This window comes from Sorex fumeus, unplaced genomic scaffold (assembly GCF_029834395.1).
Source record: "Sorex fumeus unplaced genomic scaffold, SorFum_2.1 ptg000014l, whole genome shotgun sequence".
In the NCBI taxonomy this organism is placed as follows: Eukaryota; Metazoa; Chordata; class Mammalia; order Eulipotyphla; family Soricidae; genus Sorex; species Sorex fumeus.
This window is the reverse complement of record NW_026606071.1, coordinates 26234336-26260493: the sequence shown is the minus strand read 5'-3', so window position 1 is coordinate 26260493 and position 26158 is coordinate 26234336. Positions and strand designations below refer to the sequence as shown.

The 26158-nt window shown below is 43.4% G+C and overlaps 1 protein-coding gene across 1 annotated transcript; it reads left to right on the top strand.

Moving 5' to 3' along the window:
• Positions 1-290: 290 nt before the first annotated feature.
• IDH1 (isocitrate dehydrogenase (NADP(+)) 1) lies at positions 291-24939 on the top strand. The gene is made up of 10 exons (XM_056111645.1): positions 291-415; positions 1529-1600; positions 6123-6260; positions 10712-11003; positions 14007-14112; positions 16649-16826; positions 18165-18316; positions 20862-21002; positions 21803-21965; positions 23999-24939. The coding sequence occupies exons 3-10, from the start codon at positions 6139-6141 to the stop codon at positions 24087-24089; spliced, it is 1245 nt and encodes a 414-aa protein (XP_055967620.1). The 5' UTR covers positions 291-415; positions 1529-1600; positions 6123-6138; the 3' UTR covers positions 24090-24939.
• The last annotated feature ends 1219 nt before the right edge of the window (positions 24940-26158 follow it).

The window sequence follows — 26158 nt, the reverse complement described above, 5'->3', positions numbered from 1 at the left end:
AGCCCAAGATGTGGATTTCAGAACAGCAGCCAGGGAGCGCCCAGCACCTCAGCCTGCAAGTGGCCTTCACGTTTCTTCCGCCGCGACTAGCAGGAGGGCGCTGAGGGTGGGGAACACTGCAGCCCGGACCCCCCAAGAGAGAGCACAGGGATTCCAGCCCCTGCGGCTCAGGCCCCGCCCCTGACCTTCTGAAGGTCCCGCCCTCCGGAAGAAGTTGGCGCGCGGTGATTGGTGGTAAGGCGGAGCCGGGCCTCCAGGAGGCGGGACTCCGGAGAGTGGGCCGAGGGGGCCGGGCCCGGGAGGGGACAAAAGCCGGGAAGCGGGACGGCTCCTCCCCTCCCTCCGCCGGTTTCTGCGTTTTTGGGAGACGCGCTGTCAGAAGCCGGAACAGCTGGGTTTGCCCGAATAGCCGCTGGTAAGTGTGTGTGTGCGCGCGCGCGCGCGTGTGTGGCTTTGGCTGGTCTTCCTGCAAGGCGACTGCAGCTTCTGAACGGCGGCTCGGCCTCTTGGCTTTGGCCGGGGCAGGAGGTGGGGATGCTCCCATTCCTTTGGTGGCTGGTAGCTTGGGGGGGAGACCTAAGGAAGCTCAGATCTCGGACCTGGAGGGAGGAACTTAGCGGCAACTCGCAGTGGCTCGGAAGAGAAGGAAAAAAATATTAAAAAAAAAAAGAAAGAAAGAAAAACAACCTAGGGCGTGGGCTCGAGAGAGAAAGCGGGCAGCGGGTGCCTGGGAATGTGCGAGGCCCCTGCTTCTGCACCCGGGAGGGGTGCAAAGGGGGTTGGGGGGACTGCGAAGTTGCCTTCGGCGACTCTTGGAATCGCATTACCTGCCCGCCAGAGGAAAATAGAAAGATTAGAAGTTGGAGAATACGGAGAAGACTAAGTCTGGGGCCTGGAGGGTCGGGGGGCGGGGTGGAGCAGCGTGCATCAGTGGGGAGCTGGGAAGCAAAGAAAGGTGGGAGCTGAGAAATTGGGAAGCTGAGGCTGTGGGGGGCTGGCGGGCCAGCGAGGTGGATTCCTTTGCCTAGGAGAGGGGCGTGGGGCGTGGAGGGGGCGGAGCCGCGTGCTGGGCTGTGGGGTGCTGACTAAGACACCGCGATTGCGGGATCCCAGGGTCTTGAGTTTTTTTTGGGGAGGGGGAAGGCATTCCTCGGCCAGCTCCGGGAGTCGGGGTTAAAGGTCCGGGATAGGGCTGGGTTCTGGGAGGAAGCGAGCCAAGTTTCCTTGCAACTTCTTGCACATGACCACAAGGACGTCTCCGGTGCAAAGCCTGCTGTTGGCCACTGGCCTTGCAAACCCCAACCCGCTAACGGAGACTCGCCTGGGAGTCCTCAACCAGTGCCTCCGCGCTCATAAGTTTGGACTCCCTTGACCTTACTTTTGGAAGGTGCCCTAAAACTGAACTTTGCCCGTCGGGGTACACTGTGTGTACTTTTAAAACCAGATAAACTCAATTGTCTAGGTCGAATTAATAACAGCTAAATTCTCGTGTCTCGGTGTTTTGTTTCTTTTCCTTGTTTTGTTTCAGATAAACTGCACTCCGTGGACTCCGCAAGATCCAGAGGAGTTGGAGTGATTCGAAGTTGATTCAACTGTGAAAGTGAGAATTAACTCTTTCTGCTCTCCTGTGCAGTCTTTGATGTGGCAATACTATGTTTAATTGGCCTTAAAGGTCTTAGAGATAGGCAGGAGCTTTGTAACGGACTGAGTAAGGAATGCTTCCAGCAACAAATTGCAAAGGCAGGAGCGATGAAGTGCACTTGCCTTGCAGGTGGCCATATAGGGTTTGATCTCCAGCACCCACATGGTCCCCTGAGCCCCTCCAGGAATGACCCCTGACAGCAGAGCCAGGAATATGCCCTGAGCACCTCCTGGAATGGCCCCAAAATGCAAAACAAAACCAAAAATAAACCCCAATAAATTTCTACTGCTTTTTTTTTTTCAAGAAACTCAAATGAAACAAAAACTGTGGTTTAAAAATTTAGGGGATAAAGTGGCTGAAAAGATGTGTGTGTGTGTGTGTGTGTGTGTGTGTGTGTGTGTAGGCATGTTAAGTTACTGGCCTTGCATGCTGTTCACCAAACCCCCGGCTCTGCCTGGAGAAAATCATGAGCACAGCTAGATGTGGCCCCAAAACAAACAAACCAGAAAACTAGGTAATGATATTGAGCAGCTGATTTTTTTTTCTTAAATTTTTATTAGTGAAACACCATGAGATACAGTTGTAGACTTACAAATTTTTGTGCTTGGGTTTTAGTTATACAATGATCGAATACCCATCCCCCCACCAGTGCCCATTCTCCACCACCACCAGTCTCAGTATCCCTCCCACCCCCCATCTCCTCCATCCCACCCTACCTCTGTGGCAGGGCGTTCCCTTTTGTTATCTCTCTCCTTTTGACCGCTGTGGTTTGCAAAAAAGACATTGAGTGGCAATCTTGTTCAGTCTATGGTCTATAGTCTACTCTCATCACACATTTCCCATCCTGAGAGGAACCTCCCAACACCCTTTATTTGGTGCTCCCTTCTCTATCTGAGCTGACTTTTCCCCTAAGCAGCTGATTTTTCTTAAACTACTCTGGTGTAGGTGTACTTACTGGAATCCCACTAGTTTATCAGGAGACTGACATGCAGTCACTTTTGGCCTCAATGAGCGTGCCTATTGAGAAAGTGCTCTCTTCTGAAATCAGAGTTTAGTGGAGACAGAAAATCCAAGAGCTTATCTTCAAGTACTGAATCCAGTGGGGCCTAAAGCTCATCCCCTGGAATTCAAATCTAGAGGAAATAAAATAATGCCCCTCAATATAGTGAGCGAGGGTCTACAGTAAAGCCACACATTTTCATTTAAAAAGTAGTAAAAGGGGGGCTGGAGTGATAGCACAGCGAGTAAGGCGTTTGCCTTGCACGCAGCCAACATGGCCGACACAGGTTCGATTCCCAGCATCCCATATGGTCCCCCGAGCACCACCAGGAGCATATTCCTGAGTGCATGAGCCAGGAGTAACCCCTGAGCATCGCCGGGTGTGACCCAAAAAGCAAAAAAAAAAAAAAAGTAGTAAAGGGGTTAGAGCAATAACACAGCGAGTAGGGTATTTGCCTTGCACATGGCCAACCCTGGTTTGATTCCCAGTATCCCATATGGTCCCCTGAGCACTGCCAGGAGTAATTCCTGAGTGCAAAAGCCAGGAGTAACTCTTGTGCTTTGCCAGGTGTGACCCAAAAAGAAAAACAAATAAATAAAATAGTAAAATTTTAATGGATAAGTTGTGAGGAAAATGTTGAAATGTTCATTATGCATTATGAGCTACAGAAAGACTACTGCAGAAAATGTTTCAATTGGGAATAAAATAGTAAAGATACTGTTCATATTGAAATTTCAAGTATGGTATTGGCTCCTGAGTAACTATTTGTTTTGGGTTTGGGTTTGGGTTTGGGTTTTGGGGTGACACCAGCTATGCCCAGGACCTACTGGCAGTGCTCTGGAGACAGTATGGGGTCCTGGGGATTGAACCCGAGTCAGTGGTATGCAAGGCAAAAGCCTTGTCCGCTGTCCTATCTCTCCAGCCTCTGATTAACTCTATTTGCTATCAAGGAAAAAGAACCCATCTGTCCCATCTGTGCCTCTTGCCTAACACTGTGTAGTAAATGTAATATCAAGATCGAGACAAGTGTGCTGGCTCTTTGTGTTTTGGTGTTATAGATGTGACAATGGGATCAACTGGACTAAACCACTTCCTTATGCTACAATGAAAATTATACCTGGGAAGCAAAAAGTTTTCTTTTTCATTCCAGTCCAGAGCTTCTTAAAACTTTCGTATTTGCCACACCCTGCACCAACAAGCACTGCCAGAAATACCCAGATTTATTGCACAGTTGATTTTGAATTAAGTGTAGGTTATTCTGTGTTCAGAAACCTTTTTCTGTGGTCAAGTTGTTGTTTTTTTTGTGGCCCCCATATTCAGTTATATGACCCCAAATAGTTACTGTGTTTGGCATATCGAATACATCACAGGTAGCTTGCCAGACTCTGCCGTGAGGGCGAGATACTCTCAGTAAGTAGCTTGCCGGGCTCTCTGAGAGGGGCGGAGGAATCAAACTTGGGTCGGCCATGTTGGTTACGTGCAAGGCAAACGCCCTACCGCTGTGCTATCACTCAAGTCTCCAATGGAGACGTTACTGGGCCCGCTCGAGGAAAACGATGAACAACGGGAGGACAATGGACAGTGGACCCCAAATAGGGTCTCAATCCACTATTTAAGACACTGTGTGCCTATTGCCTATTAATGCAGGAAGCCTCCTAAAGCAGATTTTTAAAACTGCACATTTGGGAAATGAAAGTCAGGCTAGGGATTTTTAATATATCCTGATTTGTCCTAAGAAATTGCGACTTCTAGTTTACTAATCATTCCATTTTTTTTTTTTCCTTAACATAAAGACCAGGGCCAAAGAGGTAGTGCCGGGTTTAGGTGCTTGCCTTGCACATAGTTCAGTCCCCAGCACTATGTATGGATGGTCCCCTGAGCATCCCAGGAGGAAGCACAGGATATGGCTCAAATGTTCCCAAAGGCTCCACTTTTCAAGAGAGACAGTTTTCCGGCTTTTACCTTGTAACTGTTGAAGTCTTCTCTCACTTTTCCAGTCCTCGGCTATAATTTCTGGGGATGAAAACAACTGAGGCTGTGTGATAGGAGGGAAATTCCCTTTCAAGGACTGTGAAAGGGGCAGACAGCAATGAAAGTTTCAGGGATTCTTCTGTTGTCTCCAGGATCAGACTTTGGTCTTCTCAATATCCTAGTTTGGCTTCCATTGGTGTGCCCGACCTAACTGAAAATCAGATTGATTTCTTTGCTGCCCTAAACATCTTTTCTCAAAAACAATTTCTTCCTGGATTAGTTCCACTTTCCCATTCTCTCCCCTGGCAGACAGCCTTTGCCCAACAAAAGCCAAAAGAACAGTCCAGCGTTGAGATACTAAAGAAGATAGTATAATTGGGGGCACAGTCTTGGATTCTTTGGAAGCAGCCCCACATTACAGATTTCCGCTGAAAAATCACTTTGATATTTAGTGTAACATACCCAGCTTCCTTGATTGTCTTTAGGAAAAATCCCACCAGGAAATGCTTCATCTTTCATACTTAGGTGTAATACAAGCTCCTTTAAGCATGAGTTACAAAACCTTATTGAAGCCCCACAAGGAGAATTATTTTATCCAAAATAGCCTCTGAAAAGAGATAATAGCACTCATCACTCCACTCATCTTGGAGGCCCAGTAAAATGAAGAGCTGGATAGAAGGGTCTAAATAAATATGTCATCATGGAAATAATTTTATTTTTTAAAGAAAACCAGCAGTCAAGAATAATATTGCATTATTAATGGCATGTTGCCTTGTCAGACACGCCCAATCTCTAGCAGGATGGCTTTAGTAAATTCCTTTTTTTGAAAAAAAAAAAGTAAAATAGGAACATAACTTATTTACTTTCAGGGTTGTTGTGAAGGCTGACTCAGAAACCACACACAAACAAAGTTTGCACAATGCTTTATAGGGAGAATGTGCTTTATTCTTTTGTTTGTTTGTTCTTTGTTTGGGGCCACACCCAACTGTGCCTGGGCTTTACCCTTGCCTCTGTGTTCAGGGATCACTCGTGATGGTGCTCACCCCATATGGGGGTGCTGGGGATTGAATCTGGGTTGGCCGCATGCAAAGCGAACACCCTACCAGCTATACTATCTCCTCGACCCCAAGAATGTCCTAAATTCTAATGCAAGTGTTATTGTTGCAGGTATCTATGCAGTCGTGCTATTGGGGGGAGGGGGGAATGTGAGGGTGGCACACCTGGCTGTGTTCAGAGATCACTGCTGGCAGTACTCAGAGGACTATACAAGGTGCCAGGGATCGAATCCAAGTTGGCTGTTGCAAGCAAGTCACCTTACCACCTGCACTATCTCTGTGGCCCCTGGGGTTGTGCTATCATGGGCTATTATTTTAGTAATCACCAAATTGCATCTTGTTTGCACACTACACTGAAATAAATATTAAGGCAGTTTATTTTTAATTTTCATTATTTTAACACATGTTTATGATGATATATTAAAAGAGAATATTACCTTTTTTCTTATTAAAGGAATATTGAAGTCAAAATGTCTCAAAAAATTAGTGGCGGTTCTGTGGTAGAGATGCAAGGAGATGAAATGACACGAATCATTTGGGAACTGATTAAACAAAAACTCATTTTTCCTTATGTGGATTTGGATCTACACAGGTAAGTGAATTACTCTGCAAGTGGTAAATTCAAAAGTGATTTTAGGGTACAACTGGCTTTTTAAAAAAATATTTCGCTATATCTCTTGAATAAAGCTTTTTGTAAAAGGGGCTCCTAATATATGGAAAGGAACAATTTTTTTTTTTTATTTATTAGTGAAACACCATGAGGTACAGTTGTAGATTTACAATTTTTTGTGCTTGGGTTTCGATTATACAATGATCAGATACCCATCCCTCCACCAGTGCCCATTTTCCACCACCATGGATAATATCCCCCCACCCCCATCCCCCCCTGCCTCTGTGGCAGGGCAATCCCCTGTGTTCTCTCTCTCCTTTTGGGTGTTGTGGTCTGCAAAAGAGGCATTGAGTGGCAGACATGTTCAGTCCATAGTCTACTTTCGACATGCATCTCCCCTCCTGGGAGGACCCTCCAAACACCCTTTATTTGGTGCTCCCTTCTCTATCTGAACTGCCCTTTCCTCTAGGATACCCAGCTGGCCTCTAAGTTATGGAGTAATCCTCCTGGTGCTGATCTCAGCTATTCTTGGGTATTAATCTCATATTTTGTTACTTTATATCCCCCAGATGAATGCAATCTTTCTATGTCTATCCCTCTCTTTCTGACTCATTTCGCTTAGGAAAGGAACACTTTTAATTTGAACATACAACTAGATAAACTAGATTTCTTATTTTAAGAGAATTATGATGGGGACAAAGTGATTTTCACTTCTTTCCTAACCTCGGTTTCCCATGATAGTTTTATTTGTGGTTTATCAGGGGCCAAAAGTGTAGTACTAGGTATTACTTGTAGAAGGAAAAATAAAAGAAATACATATTAAACAGCCAGGTAAGTGAAATTTATATGAGTTTGTCTTTTTGTCTTTTCAAACTTTTCTGGCATTCTCCTTAACTAGTCATTAACTAGTCAGTGAACTTTTTCCTTTCTGCTTTTTGTCCCCTCCCTTTTTTTTTCTTTTTGCCCTTTTCATAAGTAGTAGCCTAAAAGTGGCTCATAACTGGCATGGGAAATTTCAGCCAAACTTTTGGCAATTATAAGTGTGTTTGCCCTAAGCACTTCCTGTTTGCGTGGGTGTGGACAGTAAATTGACTTGGTGCCATCAGACACTTGTTTTCAATTTTTCTAAGCCCAAGCCGTTGAGAATGTCCATATTACATCCATGAGAAAGCAAATACCTGCAGAGGTCAACCAAATATATAGGAAATAAAAGCATCAAGATGGCATGCAAATGGGGTCCAGGAGCATTTTATAAGTGTTCTCCTATTTCAGCCCTTCCCAGGGAAGTAAGGGAATCACAGGTTTTGTCAGTATATTGGCTGCAAAGATGCTTTGTGGGTCTTTAATGTTGTAATAGAAGGAAGTAATTTATAATGAACAATCACCATTCCTGGAAGATGAGTCACAGGGTAAATAAGTTTTATAATTGTTCAAAAATTCTGTTATTATTATTGCATGAATGACCTTTTTGGTTTTTTGTGTTTGCTTTTTTTTGTTTGTTTGTTTGTTTGTTTTGGGCTTAATCCTTGCTCTGTACTTAGGAATCATTCCTGGCAGTGCTTGGGGGATCATATGAGATACTGGGCAGCTGGGGGGCTGTATGGGTTACCAGGAATTGAACCCAGGTTGGTCACTTGCAAGGTAAATGCCCTACCTGCTGTACTGTTTCTCTGGTCCAAGACTGACATTTTTTAAGGAGAGTAGAACAATTCATTTGTTTTTCTGTAGGCTAGATAGTGGCACAGGATTCTGAATTCCTTTTGTTTTTCTTGTAGAAATGTTAAAAGCAAAAAGTTCATTAATTGACAGGTACTTCTGTTGCATGAACATTAAAATACTCAACCCCTCACCCCCCCACCTTCCCCACCAAAAAAACCCCCACCTTATCTAAATTGGGAATCATATCTGGCCAGTATAGACTATAGAACAAGCTTCAAAGTGAGGAAATAGGGGTTTAGTTTTATGCTGAGTAGATTTCGGGTGACTTAACAGTTTAGACATACTTAGTAGTTTTTTCAAAAAAGAAGATGTATATATATATAAGAAAATGGCGGGGCGGGCAGTTGAGGAGTATACAGTGGACATGCGTCACTTGTATAGAAAATGGGTTTTGTTTTTTTTTTTCAGTATAGAATAAAGAAAAAGGTGAATGTTGGTAAAAAAAGGGCTTACTGTGTGGTCTCCACTGGCCAGTACTGTCCAGTACCGTGGTATTCTTTTTTTTTGGGGGGGGGGGGGATACCCAGCGATGCTCAGGGATTACTCCTGGTTCTGCACTCAGGAATTACTCCTGCCGGTGCTGCCCATATGGGATGCCGGGGATCGAACCTGGGTCGGCCACATGCAAGGCAAACACCCTACCCACTGTACTATGGCTCCAGCCCCACTGTGGTATTCTTAAGAATGCTGTGGCCCAGCTCTTTTCCAAGGCTATGTTCTCTCATGAACATATCTCTCCCTTTTCCTCTCCTCTATTTTCTTCAAACTTGTGTTTTCTTTGGAATACATATTCCTCTCTTTCTCTCCTCACATTCCTCTGAAATTATTTTAGTAAAAACTATTTTTTTACCAAAAAAAAAAAAAGTCCTAACCCTATCAAAGAGAATAGAATAAAACTTAGAGGGCTTATTATGTCCTCAAAGCTACAAACCTCAAGCCAGTCTGAGTTTGCTTCTGTAACTCCAAAGATTTCTTCTGACTTTGAGGGACATACAATGTTGTCAAAAGCCTTTGATTCCTTAATTTCAGACATTTACGGATATTCACCATTTCCTGTGCCAGGAAATAAGAGAGTCATTCACGTTGCTGGATTTATAGGAGTTGTCAAAAGTAGAAGCAATTTAGAATTAATTTATTTGGGAATTCATTGAGACTGATATCTTTCCGTTTGCAGCATGAGTTTGGAGAGCTAAGGAAAAGAAGAGACAAGAAATAGAGGGAAACCTAGGGACCCAGTAATTCTGCAAGTTTTCAAAGCAGACACTTTTTTAATGTCTTAGAAAACAGAATGGTTATAGAGCTATTTTCCCCCCCTGCTTTCAGCAAACTATTCCGTGTACTAAGTGAAGCTTGCAGTCTTTTCCTAGTCTTTATGGACAACCAGCACCTTTTCCAACTCTGATTACCAAACAGACTACGTGTTGTAGTATAATATGCTATGACTTTTCAAATGTATGCTGACCATTGCAGGGTTCTATTACATATTCAGCAAACTGTTTTCAGAACAAAGAGACTTGCCCAAGAATAAGGGAAAGGTTTACCATATGAAGGAACTGGTACATTGAGGGAGCCATTAGCATTCTTGGCACTGAGCATCACATCTTTAACTCCCACCACTTTAATATCAAAATAAAGTAAGTCCTTTAAGCCCTTTGAGCCTTTTATTTTATTTTGGGGTTTTTATATATTTTATTATTTTGGGACCAATCTGGTGATACGTAAGGTCTATATCCCCACTTGATTGCTTGAAGATCACTCCTGACAGTGCTCAGAGGGTCAGATGTGGTCCAGAGGATCAAATCCAGGCCTCCTACATGCAGAGTTTGTATACAATCTGGTGAGCTACTTCTCTAGCTCCTGACCTTTGTTTTTGTTTTTGTTTTTGAGCTAGATTTCTGAAACCTTTTCCACTGGGGATGCCTTTTCACACAAGAAATTTTTTTGTGTGACATCATGTACCTAAATTAGGTACAGAAATCAGACATTATTGATAATAGATCACACGTTTATTTTAATTTTTTGTAGTCCTCACGTACAGTTATGTGACCCTCCAGATTGGGCCATGACCTGCAGTTGGAAGAAGCTAGGTTTTAGAACATGACATTTATTAAGGAAAAGCTGGTTGCAGTTTATACAAAGTAGGTGGAAGGAAGTGTGTAAAAACAGACAGGCAATGTGCTCACTGCCTCTAGCCAGTGACATGCAGGCAGAGGGGCAGAGTCCAGTGATTTCTGCTCAGTTTCCTTCTAGGCAGCTTCTGAACTGAGCTAGACCGTGGCCAGCAGTGCAGCCTCCTTTGTGGTTGTTTGGTTTTAGTTTGCAGGCGTCGTTGGGAGTTATGGTCTCAGTATTGGAAGTCTTTGTTTTCTACAGTGTGAGCTCCCTGTGTTCTCTCTGTTCACAGACTGAACATTGTGATAAAATGGTAGCAACCCCCTCTTAGGGCCAGAATGACAGGAGAGCGGGTAGGGTGCTTACCTTGCACGTGGCCAACCCAAGTTCACTCCTCAGCACCCCACGTTGCCCCCAAGCACTGCCACAAGTCATCTCTGAGTGCAGAGCCAGGAGTAGTCCTTGAGCATCACCAGATATGGCCCCCAAACAAAAACAAACAAAGAGAACGATAGCACCTGTAGTCACCAATAGCACCCTCAGTGACAGGCCAGGTTTTCTGAAAAGTCACGTAGGTCGCACTAATGATTTCCCCCTCCCAGCTATGATTTGGGAATAGAGAATCGTGATGCCACCAATGACCAGGTCACCAAAGATGCTGCAGAAGCTATCAAGAAGTACAACGTGGGCGTCAAGTGTGCGACCATCACCCCTGATGAGAAGAGGGTTGAGGAGTTCAAGCTGAAGCAAATGTGGAAATCACCAAACGGCACAATCCGAAATATTCTGGGTGGCACTGTCTTCAGAGAAGCTATCATCTGTAAAAATATCCCACGACTTGTGAGCGGGTGGGTAAAACCCATCATCATAGGCCGCCATGCGTATGGGGATCAGGTAAGTCCTAGTGCTATTGCTTGGTATGCCATAGTCTTTCTTCTCGACCTTTGTCTAGTCATTCAGATTCACATCTTCTATTTTTATCTCCTGGTGTCTACTCCCATTGAGCAAGGTGCAACATTGAGAAATGTGTCTATGTATCTATCCAGATTTGTAGTAGACGTAAAATGGAAATGAACTTACTTATAGATACTTATCCGTTTCCACATGAAGGGTCTTGAGCAGGCATGGGTTTTTCTTCCTTTATCATTACTAGATAAAAGTATGTGATAGTTTCTCTCTCTCTCTCTCTCTCTCTCTCTCTCCCTCTCCTTTATCATTACTAGGTAAAACTATATGATTATGATTCTTTCTGTCTCTGTCCCTCCCTTCCTCCCTCCTTGTCTCCCTCTCTTTCTCCCTCTCCCCCTCCTCTTTCCTGTGGTTCAAATCAGTTTTTCTAACAATGTTTCCTAAGTCTCACTGTACAATAGGGGGTTTTTTGTTTGTTTTATTTTTCTTTTTAAAAAATTTTGTTTCTTCATTGCTTTAGTCCCACCCTGCACCAGCTGCATGTGAATTCCATGGGTTTGAGGACTTTGAGGGTTGGAGTGATAGCACGGCAGGTAGGGCGTTTGCCTTGCACGTGGCCGACCCAGGTTCTATTCCTTCATCCCTCTTGGAGAGCCCAGCAAGCTCCCAAGAGTATCTTGCCCACATGGCAGAGCCTGGCAAGCTCCACATGGCATATGCAGTATGCCAAAAACAGTAATAACAAGTCTCACAATGGAGACGTTACTGGTGCCCGCTTGAGCAAATCGATGAACAACAGGAGAACAGTGCTATGGAACAGTGCTACAAGGACTTTCAAAGAGCTCCAGGATATAGTGTATGAACAATGTTGAGAATCCCCAAAGCTAATATAAAACAAGATCACTTCATGCACAAAAAAGAAACCACTGTCTTACTGATGGAGAGTAGTCGCTTTAAAAAAGCACAGTAGAAATGACATCTGTACCTATATGTTCACTGCAGCACTGTTCATAATAGCCAAAATCTGGAAACAACCTAAGTGCCCTAGAACAGATGACTGGTTAAAGAAACTGGTAAATCTACACAATGGAATACTGTGCAGCTGTCAGGAGAGATGAAGTCATGAACTTTGCTTATCAATGGATAAACATGGAGAGTATCATGCTAAGTGAAATGAATCAGAAAGAGGGGGACAGACATAGAAGGACTGCACTCATTTGTAGAGTATAAAACAACATAATATGAGGCTGACACTTAAGGATAGTAGATACACGGGACAGGAAGATTGCTCCATAGCTGGAAACCTGCCTCATGAGCAAAGGGGAGAGGCAGCTGGAATAGAGACGGGATCACTAAGAAAAAGATGGCTGGAGGAATCGGTCGGGATGGGAGATGTGTGTAGAAAGTAGATAAAGGACCAAACATGATGACCTCTCAGGGTCTGTATTGCAAACCATAATGCCCAAAAGTAGAGAGAGATTATGGGGAATCGTATCTGCCATGGAGGCAGAGGGAGGGTGGGAAGGGGGGTTATACTGGGGATATTGGTGGTGGGGAATGTGCACTGGTGGAGGGATGGGTGTTTGATCATTGTGTGATTGTAACCCAAATATGAAAGCTTATAACTATCTCACGGTGATTCAATAAAATAAATAAATAAAACAGTCCTGTCCTGTTTGGCATTAAAAAGTGAAAATAGAGCTTCTGGCCTCATTGTTAGAGTTAAAATTAAATAAACACTGGTCGAAACTCTGTATAAAAAGTAAGGTTTCAGAGTTTCATAGAGAAACCGTTTTTAGTGTTTTGAAAGCCCTTTAACAAAAATCAGGATTGGAGCAATAGCACAGACAGTGGGGCGTTTGCCTTGCACGTGGCCTACCCAGGTTCAATTCCCAGCATCCCATGTGGTCCCCCAAGCACCACCAGGAGTAATTCCTGAGTGAAGAGCCAGGAGTAACCCCTGTGCATTGCTGGGTGTGATCCAAAAAAAACAAACAAACAAACAGGAATCACTGTTGCTGAAATCACTAATTCTTTGATGTTGCCAGCTGTAAAAATGGTGGGCCCAGGGTTTACTGTTGGGAACAGAGTGGCCAGATCTGTCCTTGGTTTGTTCTGTCCTATGGCTCTCTCTCTTCCTTCCTCCCAACCTGTTCCTTCAAGGTTACCTCCCAGAGGCACAGGAGAAGGATTGTGGGTGGGAGTACCACTCCAAGTTCTTAGGAGCCCTATGACCTCTCTTTTCACTTGGCCTCAGTGATCTGGAGGAATGGTTGTTCTATGCACTAAGTTCCAGGTTGAAAATTACAGTCCTTAGGTAGACTCACAGGTCATTTAAAGGTGCCCAAATCTCTGCACGGCATTTATGGTGCTGCTTGGTGCCACTGTTTATTTCTTTTGAGAAACCAGAATAAATGACCACCCATTGTGAAGGACTTTAAAGGTCAGAAGTGTTTGCAGGTAGGGCACTAGCTTTGCTAGTGACTGACTAGGTTTGATCCTCTGTATTCCATGTGGTCCCCTGAGTACTGCTAGGAGTGATCCCTGAGAGCCGAGCCAGGAGTAAGCCTCAAGCATGGGTGTACCAGCCAAACAAAAAAATCTAGTCTCTCTCCCTCTTGATAAGTGAAAGCTCTTTTATTGTATCTTACAAACGTGTGTCAGTGTTAGGTTGTAAAAGCCTTAAGGGGAAATACTTTGTTACTGGCTTTTCACTATCAATGCTCAGAAGACTTCCTTATGTGTATAATAGACATCCAAAAAATATGTTTATTTTTTAGTGTTCTCTACTATAGACTCATTTTAGGGACTCTTTGGACCTCTTTGCCCCCATTTCTAAAATTAAAAAAGTGGAACTACACTGCCTTGTTAGGTATCCTCCAGCTGTGCATGCGAAGATTAGGTTTTTTTAAATTTTCCTTGTAATTCCTGATGAGATCATTTTTTTTTTCTCTTTATACTTACCATTCCTCTCTCTCCTCTACACAGTACAGAGCAACTGATTTTGTTGTTCCTGGGCCTGGAAAAGTAGAAATAACGTATACACCAAGTGATGGATCAGAGGCAAAAACCTATCTGGTGCATAATTTTGAAGGTATGTATAAACTCATCATGAACTTTGCCTTTCTTCTTTCTTTCTTCTTTTTTTTTTAAAGGGGAGAGGGGGTCACGCCCAGTGATCGTAGGGGTTACTTCTGGCTCTGCACCCAGGAATCACCTGGCAGTGCTCTGGAGACCATATGGGATGCCAGAGATCAAACCCAGGTCAGCTGCATGCAAGGCAATGTGCCATACTATTACTTGGGTCTCATCTTTTTTTTTTCTTTTTAAACAGATCATTTAGACATTTTGACTGTTTTTGGGGTTTTTTTTTTTTGGGGTTTTTTTTTTTTTTTCTTTTTGGGTCACACCCGGCGATGCACAGGAGTTACTCCTGGTTCATGCACTCAGGAATTACTCCTGGCGGTGCTCGGAGGACCATATGGGATGCTGGGAATCGAACCTAGGTCGGCTGCGCACAAGGCAAATGCCCTACCCGCTGTGCTATTGCTCCAGCCCCATTGACTGGTATTTTTTAAGTTAATGTGTGACTGACTTAAAATACATCCTGAGTCAACAATACTTCTATTGGACTTAAAATGTAACATTAAGTAATTTGCAGGGTTGGGAAGATAGTACAGAGGTTCAGGTGCTTGCACTGAATGCAGCCCAACCTCACTTTGATCCCCGGCACCTCATGTAGTCTTCTGAGCACTATCAGGAGTGAGTGAGCCCTAAATCCCACCAGTTGTATCCTCAAAAATTAGAAAGAAAAAGATTTTTTTTTCTTTTTTAATTTTGCCTCCATGTCTTCTCTGGGGCATGGGTTAGGGCACAGGAGAAAGTAGCATTTCACTGGAAATGTATATAGGCAAAGATATACAATATACAATTGGGTGCTTTTCTCCAAACCAGAGGACTGTCTGCAGGAATCTGTGTGTACAGATTATGTAAATTTAATCTTAAATGGCTCCAAATCACCTGTCCTGTCATCCTGCCCTTTGCTCTGGTAGGATCTGTATTTGAAAATGTTTGTGTTACATATTTGTGGAATTTTTTTTTTATCCTTCCGAGTTTTCTGTGAAAGTGGAATGTTGTCATTTTTCTTTCCCTTTTCTTTGCTACCATGTCACTGCTTCCAAGAAAGAATGAAAATCCTACCCAAAAGTTGTTGAAAGAACCACGGGCCATTTATCTCCACTGCCTCGGTTGTGAAAAACTCGCCTAGCTTTTGTTTCCCTTGCTGCTTATAAATCTTTATCATCCTATTGGAATCTAGTTCTGCCGGTTTCACCTACCTTCACACATCCTAAGCCCTGGGAAATAGTATGGGTTCAAGTTTTGTCTTTCAGCAATAACAGAGTTCAATTAATAAGAGTTGCGATTACAGATAGCATAATTCTTTCACCAGTAACTAAAAGTTCTGCCCTCGAGGAAATTCTGAGATTTTTAATTCTGTATTTGAATGGCATGTGTTTTTTTTTTAATCAAAGGCTGAGGATTGAGTCAACACTTAGAGTTTAGAATACATGCTTGAAATTTTAGAAGAGTAGAAAGAGTTTAAAAATAAATTTACTCTTGGGGCAGAGAGAACAGGGTGTTAAGGCACTTGACTGGGGTATGTGACCAACCACAGTTCAAACCCCAGTTCCTTAATCCCAAAAGCTAAGATAAAAATTATTTACTCAAGTGAATAAATTTATCTCAGTAAATTATTTTTATTTGGGGGGGGCACACCCGGCAGTGCTCGGGGTTTATTTCTGGCACTGTGCTCAAGGATGACTCCTGGTGGGCTCAGGAGATCATAAGGGGTGCCAGGGATTGAACCCAGGTCAGCTGCATTCAAGGAAAGTGTCCTACCGCAACCCTTCCCCCCCCCCCCCCCCCCCCGTCATTAGTTTTTTTTGGGGGGAAGGGTTGTTTTGTTTGTTTTTTTTTTTGCTTTTTGGGTCACATCCAGCGATGTTCAGGGGTTACTCCTGGCTCTACACTCAGGAATTACTCCTGGCTGTGGTCTAGGGACCATATGGGATGCTGGTGAATGAACCCAGGTCAGCCACGTGCAAAGCAAATGCCCTGCCCACTGTGCTATTGCTCTGGCCCCGTGTCATTAGTTTTTAATGTTTCATTATCTCGAGGCTCCTAAAGGCCATGTTTTTTGTTTTGGTTTTTTATTTGTTTTGTTTTTGGCATTACTTCTGGAATACTCAGGGGCTTACTCCTGGCTCTGTGCTCGGGAATCACTTCTGGCAAGGCTCAGGGGGCCATATATAGTGCAGGGGGTGGAACCCAGGTTAGCCATGTGCAAGGCAAGTGTCCTACCCACTGTACTGTCATTCTGGCCCCAGGGGCATTGTTTTCTTATTTCTGTTGCCCTTTTGAAACAATTAAAATGTCTAGATTAGCTTCCTATTTTGTGCATCATGAAGCTGCTCTTTTGTGGGATTTTCAGGTAGGAAGCCTGGGCTCAGTCAGACACAGGTGCTGGGGTTTAGTGAGTCTTTTAGTGAGTGGTGAGTGGATTTAGACTTGCTAGAACTCTGCCCTATTCACTTTTCTTCTTTTTTTCTTTCATGGGTGCCTCTCCACAGCTGGTGGTGGTGTTGCCATGGGGATGTACAATCAAGACAAGTCCATCGAAGAGTTTGCACACAGTTCTTTCCAGATGGCTCTGTCAAAGGGCTGGCCTTTGTATCTGAGCACCAAAAACACCATTCTGAAGAAATATGATGGGCGCTTCAAAGACATTTTCCAGGAGATTTATGACAAGTAACCACAGTTCTTTTGGCTGGCATTTTACAGTCTAGCAGTTGTATACTTATTCCTTTAATCTTGGTCAAATTGAGGGAAAACCATCAGTACCCCTTAATGATGAGAACAAAACCGAGATTTAACAAGAGTGAAATAAAATGACTCCTAAATTGCTTTTAGAAAGTAAATGTATTTTCAAATCACTCTTTATGTTTTGGGGGCCAGATTGTTTGATGTTTTGATAAAGGCAGCTTGTTAAAGTCAGAAAGGTTTGACTTCAGCTTGCTGAGTTGAGCCCATTTCCATTCTTTCTGAAGCCCCTTCTTATGATTTAAAATGATGCCTGTGGGGCTAGAGAGATAGCACAGCAGGAAGGGCATTTACCTTGCATGTGGCCGACCCGGGTTCGATTCCCAGCATCCCATATGGTTCCCCTGAGCACTGCCAGGAGTAACTCCTGAGTGCAGAGCCAGGAGTAACCCCTGTGCATCGCCAGGTGTGTCCCCAAAAGCAAAATAAATAAATAAATAAAGAAAGAATAAAATGATGCCTGGAGTTAAGTACACTTGAATTGAACGCTGCTTGCATAGCAACTTTGCTACACATAGCAACAAGTATATTCAACATCTTGTGAACGTGTGTTAAATTTTTTTTTTTTTGCTTGGCGATGCTCAGGGGTTACTCCTGGCTCATGCACTCAGGAATTGCTCCTGGCGGTGCTCGGGGGACCATACGGGATGCTGGGAATCGAACCTGTGTTGGGCATGTTGGCTGCGTGCAAGGCAAATGCCCTACCCGCTGTGCTATCGCTCCAGCCCATGTGTGTTAAATTTTAAGATGCCGTAACATCTTTTCAGTTGCAAGTCAATATTCAGGCCAAAGTATAGATTTTAGTCTTTTGTGAGGAATTTTAAGTCCTCTTTCTGATATCCAGATAGACCAAACCTAGCAACCAGACCAGTTTCCTGAATGGTCTCAGTGATTGACTGTCAAGTGGGGGGTAGGGTAGGGGATCAAACCTAGGGCTTCCCACATGCAAGGCTAGTGCTATGCTGTTGGCTGGGTTACATCACCAGCCCCTTGAAGGAAGCAGAGTCTCAAAAACCTGGCCAGTAGTGTTACAAACGAAACTTCACAGTTCTGTGAAGCAGATGAAATGGCCCTTTCAGATGGGGGAAATCGAGGTTTCCAGAGCTGGAAAATCATTGAGCCAAGGGACTTGAGCCTTGGCTCTGGGGTTCCCAAGTTTGTATGGCTGCTACCCCAAAAAGGCTCCTCCCAGCCCCAGCCCACCCTACTCACTCCTTTCAGAGGAGCAGCTGCCAGTCTCACTTGTTCTTATCTCTCACTTCCTAGGCAGTACAAATCCCAGTTTGAAGCCAAAAAAATTTGGTATGAGCACAGGCTCATTGACGACATGGTGGCTCAAGCTATGAAGTCGGAGGGAGGCTTCATCTGGGCCTGTAAGAACTATGATGGCGACGTGCAGTCCGACTCAGTGGCCCAAGGTAAGGAGTCTGGGGGAAGGGAGCATGGCCATTGGCAGACAGGCCGGGCTTCGTGCCTCAGTAGTTTTCCATCCTGTAACCCTTTATTGGTAAAGACTTGAGATGTGGGTGCCACCAGACTCCATTCCATCTTCTCAGCTGACAGGTGAAAGCACGTACTTAGAGACTTGTCTGGGCCACACAGGAAGTGGTGCAGTGGGTTGAGATGCCGGGCTCCTGCCTTCCACATGGACACAATTTCTTTCGCAGCCTGGTCCTCCACTTGACATTTCCATCTCCCACAGAACCTAAGTGCCAGATCCAAAAATGATTTCCATTCCTCAGTTCTGTTTTCCCTTCTGTGAGAATGTGGAAAGTGAGGACATTTGGGCAAAAGAGTAAAATGTCTTCATGTGTCTCTAAGGGCTCATTTACTTGCCACAGGTAGGAACCATAGCCCATCTGCCACCCTTGCTGCCTGTCCCTGTACTATACAAGATACTTGTTTAGCCTTAAACACAAAGGAATTGAGCCCAGATCTGTTCACAAAACTTCCAAGAACCCCAGACTTCATGCCAGAGGTGAAGGCCAAGTCAGCAGAAACTCCCATCCCTCATTTCCTCAGCACCCAGTTGCCCTTCACCTCAGTTACCCATGGTATCTTTGTGAACTTGAAACTCTCCTGGTGAATATTTTGCTTAACTTTAATTATGTTTGTCCCCATCCCACCCCCCCGCCCCAGTTAGTACTAGCATTTTCTTTCTCTTTTGGAAAGTTAAGCATTTCTCCCCAGTCTGAAAATTATTAATTAGATCAGTCAGTTAAAGAGGACTTTCATGTCAAATAAATGAGTTATACAATTCTGTACACCCTCTTTCTGTCTAATTAGATCAGTCAGTTAAAGAGGACTTTCATGTCAAATAAATGAGTTATACAATTCTGTACACCCTCTTTCTGTCTCACTAAATCCTCACATTCTTCGATACAGAGGACAGTAGAAGAGATGTGGCTTTGTGATATCTCTAGATCATATAACTATTCCTAGAAATTAGAGTTCTTGGAAAAGGACTCAAGTCATTCTCTTGTTTCTAACATTTCTCATGACACCAAGATGAGAGTGTCTGGAGGGATATTTTGAATGCAATTATCAAGTTAGGAAAGTAGGAGTTTGAAAGTGCAATGTCCAGTATTCTGCTGCAGTGCTTGGAAGGAAGGCTCTGTGTCTGGGCAGGGCCACTAGATATATGTGACCTCTAGGCAGCCAAGTAGGAGAAAGGCAGGGACCAGACAGATAGTGTAGCAGGAAGAGTACTACCTTGCATGAATCCAACCTCGGTTAAAATCCTGGTACCCCATAAGGTACCCTAAGCCTGCAGTAATAAGCCCTGAACATTGCCAAATCTAGCCCAGAAAAATAAAGAAATAAAGAAGAAAAGGCAGCAAGACCATCCTATATTCATTCTTCTCTAGGATCATAATCTACTTTGGGCTCACATCAAGAACTTTATTTATGGCCTCTGTCTGATAATATTAATAGAAAACAAACTAACCATGAAACTATGGTCCTGAAATTCTTTAATCAGCAAATATTTAAAAGACTGCCAAAGGTTGAAACCAGCACAATGCTATGATAGGAACAAGTAATCCCACACAGAAAATTTTACTTTTACTCAAAGATGACGAGAAAAATTATTCTCTTAGTCTTAAAGTTAAAACAAAAGGTCTAACAGAAAACCACATAGAAGCCTGTTATAATTTGGCATTAGCTCCATATGTGCTTTTAGGAGGGGGTCAAAATGGAAAAAAGTATTCTTTCTGGTGTAGAAGAGCAAATAAAGGATGAAAAATCAATTATGTAGACATAAACGGTTTTAGAGTTTTTTTCTGAATAGGAAATCAGAGAATAGAATTCTTGGATCTATGAAAGAAGGCAAGAAAGGGATGTGTGAAATGATCTTGGATCCATCCCACCCTGTTTTTGTCTAGCCTATTCCTTCCCAACAGCCACTTGCTGACAGGAGACAACTCAATAATTCTTATTTTCCCACAACAGGAGGGTACCTGCACATAATATACTGGGCTCTTCCTCTGTGGCAGGTACTATTCTAAGGAATATGGTTATATATTCTTTTCCTTTGTAATCATGAACACACAAACGTATGTGTGTACGTATTCATATGTGTATTCAGTTATCAAATTCCCAAGACAACCCGAGGAAATAGGTGCTTTTATCCTTCCCTATTTCACAGGTATGAATACTGAGCCAGAGTACCTAGAAAGTCACAGGACTTTGTGCATGCAGGGAGTTAATCCTTAGCTCTTCCTCATGAAGTCATTGCCTCTGACATAGATGAGAAAGAAAAAAAAACAAGCTACTTCCTTTCCACATCCTTGTGACTCTGATCTGGAGTAGGGACCTTGTTTCTCAAAGGTAGAATTATCAAGGACAACACGTACTCGAGTCCACTATGTTTACCAAGAACTGTAAACGAGGTCAAATCTGCTCCCTTCTTGGAAAGACACAGGGCTCTTCTTGCTGTTGACTGTCCTCCTTTGCCTCTTGCAGGTTATGGCTCTCTTGGTATGATGACCAGCGTGCTCATTTGCCCAGATGGCAAGACAGTAGAGGCTGAGGCTGCCCATGGCACTGTAACACGTCACTACCGCATGTACCAGAAAGGACAGGAGACATCCACCAATCCCATTGGTAAGAATCTGTTCACTGTATTGACTTCCATTCAGAGCGTGAAGCTCTCTAAGGAACTAGATAAAATCATCGCCAGACATCTGACTTGTTCTTATCAGTTAGAGCTGCTTTAATCTGGTTCTCCACATACAAACAAGATAAACCTTTCCATGAATCTAAGATTTTTAAAGACAGCACTTTCACTTCATTAATTTTTTTTATTATGTAGTGAGATCTGTTTTTGGTTTTGCTGGGTTTTTTTCCCCCTCATTGAGATTAGTTTATTCAATTTTGGTGGAACAATTTCATACCTCTTCGAAATAGATGTTATCATACTACAACCTCCACTGAAGGACCAGTATCCCTCCACCGCAGTCCATTGGATAAGAGCCCTTCCTTCTCTGGTCCCCCTCATTCTCTATGGTATCCACAGCTTTGCAGACTGGGTATACTGGTTTGTTTTTGGTTAGAACTCCAAACAGAACAGTCTAGAAAGGCTAGAGAAAAAAATTGATATAGGAAGAGAAGAAATGATGTTGTTTTCCAAACTGAATCAGTAAATGCCCTTACTACCATCCCATGAAAATGCGCTTTCTTAAACTTCTAAAAACATCTGAAATATTTCTCCCACCAAAACAATACAGATTTTCAAGTTTCCACTGATAAAATTTTTCCAACTCCCCTAAAATATACAGCCTATGTGGATAGCATCAAATAATGTCAATCACCTAAACAAATGAACCTCTGTTTTTGTAAACCCAAAACTCTGGGAATCCTTCCAGCCATTGTGGTTGTGTTTTTTCTCTTTTCTCCTCTTTTAGCTTCTATTTTTGCTTGGACAAGAGGATTAGCGCACAGAGCTAAGCTTGATAACAATAAAGAGCTCAGCTTATTTGCAAAGGCTTTGGAAGATGTCTGTATCGAGACTATCGAGGCCGGCTTCATGACCAAAGACTTGGCTGCTTGCATTAAAGGTTTACCGAAGTAAGTATAAAATTCCCCATGAGCTGGTTAAATTACCACTTAGCCTCACATTTAAAACATCAGTGCTTTGGAGATACATGAATTATTATTCGTTATCTAGTTCAAGGGTCCAAAGTTGCTATGTGTAGATTGTTCATAGTAACCATTTCAAACTTGGTGAACCATATTGATTTTTTCAAAACTATACAACTGTCGAACTTCATCTATTGAACTGGCAGGAAGGCAGGCAAAGATGATGTAGAAGCAAATGAATGTGGCAGTGTCTTGGTCAAACCTGATGAATAAAACCTGCAGCTTCCTGGATCCGGGCCATGGACCAACCTGCCAACCTGACACTTTCTAACCCCTGATGTAATTGGCAATCATAGCTTACTTTAACTTAACAAGAAATGTAGACAGAACAAAGGAGCTGCTCGGGCTACTTTTGCAACCCCTCTGTTTTCTTCCACTTCCAGATAAGGAAGGCTATTACACGTGTTAGATGCCTCACTGTCATGTATCTTCTTTAATTATCTATTATCAGCTGTCAGTTATTTCAGGGTCCATGTGTTCAGAGTTTTTCTGAGTATATGGCACCTGTATCCCAGCAGGATTTAGCTGCTCATGAGACTAGATTAATTAAAAATGTACACGGATTTAACCTAGAACTACTATTAAAGTTTCACACTGATCTTATGCCCAATTCTGTGTCCTCAAAAGTTTTCTACAGTAAGTGGGAATGTAGTCAGTCATTCTTTTCTTACCTTACGTTTTCAGCAAGAGTGCAATCAATGAATTGTACTGGTATGGTAATTCTATATCCTGTTTGAATAAATACCTATCTTTTTTTTTTCTTTTTTGGCTTTTTGGGTCACACCCAGCAATGCTCAGGAGTTACTTCCAGCTCTGCACTCAGGGATTACTCCTGGCGGTGCTCAGGGGACCATAAGGAATGACTGGGATCAAGCCCGGGTCAGTCGCGTGCAAGGCAAATGCCCTATCTATTGTACTATTGCTCATCGCCAGACATCTGACTATGATAGGAACAAGTAGACACCTATCTTGTCTTTTACCTTTTTTTTTTTTTCACTAAGACACTGATAGAAATAAGAGCATGAAGACATTTTTAAAGAACAATTGTGGAAATACATGTTAAAATCCTAAGTGGATTTTTTTGGGGGGAGGGTCACACCTGGCGATGCTCAGGGATTATACCTGGCTCTGTACTCAGGAATTACTCCTGGTGGTGCTCAGGGGACCATATTGGATCTGGGGATCGAACCCGGGTTGGCCATGTGCAAGGCAAACACCCTACCTCTGTACTATCGCTCCAGCCCCTCCTAAGTGGATTTAACTTTGAATTTGAAGAAAGAATAAGAAGTGGGGCAGTAGGTTTCAGAGGTAGTAGAGGGGTTGCACTTGGTTTGATCCCCAAGCCAGGACTACTAAGCCCTGGATGCCACTGTTTATGGGTCAATTAAACCCCTATGCCTCCCCACCAAATAAAGCAAGTGGGAAGGTTTCAGTCTCATGAACTTTAATCAGAACTAACGCTCTATGATAGTCTCACCTTCAAAACTCAGGGGCAGGGTGGGGGAGATAGCTCAAAGGCTGGAGCACACACTTCGTATGCCAGAAGCACAGGTTTGATCCCTGGCAGCACATGGTATACCCCAATCCCACAAGAAAGGACTAGAGCACATGCTTTGCATGCCAGAGCTTCAGGTTTGATACCGGGTACCAAAGTGTCCCTCAAGTACTACAGCGAATGACCCCAAAGCATCAAGCAGTAGTAGACCTGGAGCATACTTGGGTATGCCCCCAAAATGAAATAAAACTTAGAGGCTACTATAAAGACGCGTGCAGCCAGACTGCAGGCAGCCAAGAGCCTGGCTCAGGCCCCGAACCTTGAGCACAGTCATTGATCCTGCGCTTGGAATTTGCTAGTGTAATTCAGTTTTCCTGAATTAGTATTTCCAGGAATTACCCTTATCTTGGTATATGATCAGAGACCAACTAACTGTCTTTCTTTTCTTTTTTTCCTCCTCTATTAGCGTGCAGCGTTCTGACTACTTGAATACGTTTGAGTTCATGGACAAACTCGGAGAGAACTTGAAGATAAAACTAGCTCAGGCTAAACTCTAAGATCATTCTTCAGTTAGGAGGACTTGTGTATTTCGATGACTAGTCGTTTACATTTTTTTTCCCGTATAACACTCAAGAGCAAAGGCAAAATCAATTTTGTAATTTGTTTAGATGCCAGAGTTGATCTTTTCTATACGTTTACAGCCTTTTTTCTTATGCAGTTATGCCACCATCGTGTGGCAGAGACTAACTTTTTTTTAAAAATTTTCTACTAATGCTTTATGAATTACTTCAGTACTCATTCAAACTCATTGCCACTTGTTCTCATGTTCTGATATAAATGACCAAACTGAATAGTGCTCGAAAGAGTACACCTAGCCACAGCATCGTTCTGTAATATGTGTGTGACGCGGAAAACCAGCCGCTTATCCACCCTGCATGGCCTGGAGCACTGGTGATTGGCGCATGACAGGAGTCACCTTCTGTGAAGCAGAGCTGTCCATTCGACTTGCTCATGATTTGAAACGAAGAACCTGAGTGTAGCAATCCTGGAAGAGACACAGCAATCATATTTGAAGGAACTCCAGCTCGATGTTTCAAAAGTGCTCAATATTTTTGAGGCCCCTGGAGAGTTTGAAATCAGAGTAAAACTTACCTGTATTTTGGGGGTATTCTTTTGGTATATTTGTACCCCTGGCCTCGTGCCACCTATGCGTTATCTATGCCACTCACCCTCAACAGCATAGCTCAGCCAAGTGCAATACCAGCTGCACCTTTCTTTGGACGTCTGCTGGCCTCTTTTACTTCTTTTATACAAACATGATTTTTATTTCCAGAAATTGATTTGAAACACTAGTCCTGTTCTACGTATAAACTGTCCATTTTAATTAAAGTTTCCAGCTGTTCGTGACTGGTCTTCCAAGTTTTTCTTTATTGTTGCTGGGTACCATGAAAAGTACTAGCCAAAGGAATTTAATTTTTTTTTTCTTTTTGGGTCACACCCGGCGATGCTCAGGGGTTACTCCTGGCTCATGCACTCAGGAATTGCTCCTGGCGGTGCTCAGGGGATCATATGGGGTGCTGGGAATCGAACCTGTGTCGGCCATGTTGGCTGCGTGCAAGGCAAATGCCCTACCCACTGTGCTATTGCTCCAGCCCCAGGAATTTGATTTTTTTAAATACGACTTTCAAGGAGTTTACTGTAGAGAAAATGAACAGTAAGGTCAATGGAAACAGAACCAAAGACAGAACGAAAGGGGCAAGTAGGAAATATTAATGAATATATCTAACACTATGGAATATTACTATAAAAGTCGATAAGAAACCAAAGGATGGTCCAGAGCAATAGCACAGTGGGTAGGGCATTTGCCTTGCATGCAGCCGACCTGGGTTCGATCCCCAGCATCCCATATGGTCCCCCGAGCACTGCCAGATTTAATCCTGAGTGCAGAGCCAGGAGTAACACTTGACCATCACCAGGTGTGACTCAAAAAGCAAAAAAAGAAAAGGAAAAAAAATCAAGGAAGGCTTACAAAGGAGACAGGATCTTCATTCTATTTTTAAAAAAGCAATCTGGGCAACTTTTATAATGAATTCTAGTAAAGAGAACTGTGTGGTGGGCACAGTTAAAGAAGGAAGACTGGTACTTCAGTAGGAAAAGGTCTAAAGGGGGACAGTGGCACTAGGAATAGATAAGGATGGGGCAGATTGTCCTGAGAAAAGAGCATAGAGTGGATGAGGTGGTCGGGGAGATGTGGGGCTGAAGAATAGGAACAAGTCAAAGAGACTTCCAAATTCCTGACACTTTTGCTATGGAAAAGTTGGTCAAGGATCCTAACGGTGCATGTATGGTATAGGGAAGGAAACTGATGCATGGAGAACTTTGAGAAGCCAGGAACAAGGGCTTACACCTACACATTTGCAGGTGTGGATAGAAGAAAAAATATTGCTAGGAACAAAATGATGGTATTAGGGGCCAAAGCAATAGTACAGCAGGTAGGACCCTTGTCCTGTGCATGGCCGACCTGACTTTAATCCTCAGCACTCCATATCCCCTGCGTCTGCCAGACTTCCAGAGTGCTGAGCCAGGAGGATGTTCCGAGCACTGCTGACTGTGGCCCCCAATCAAA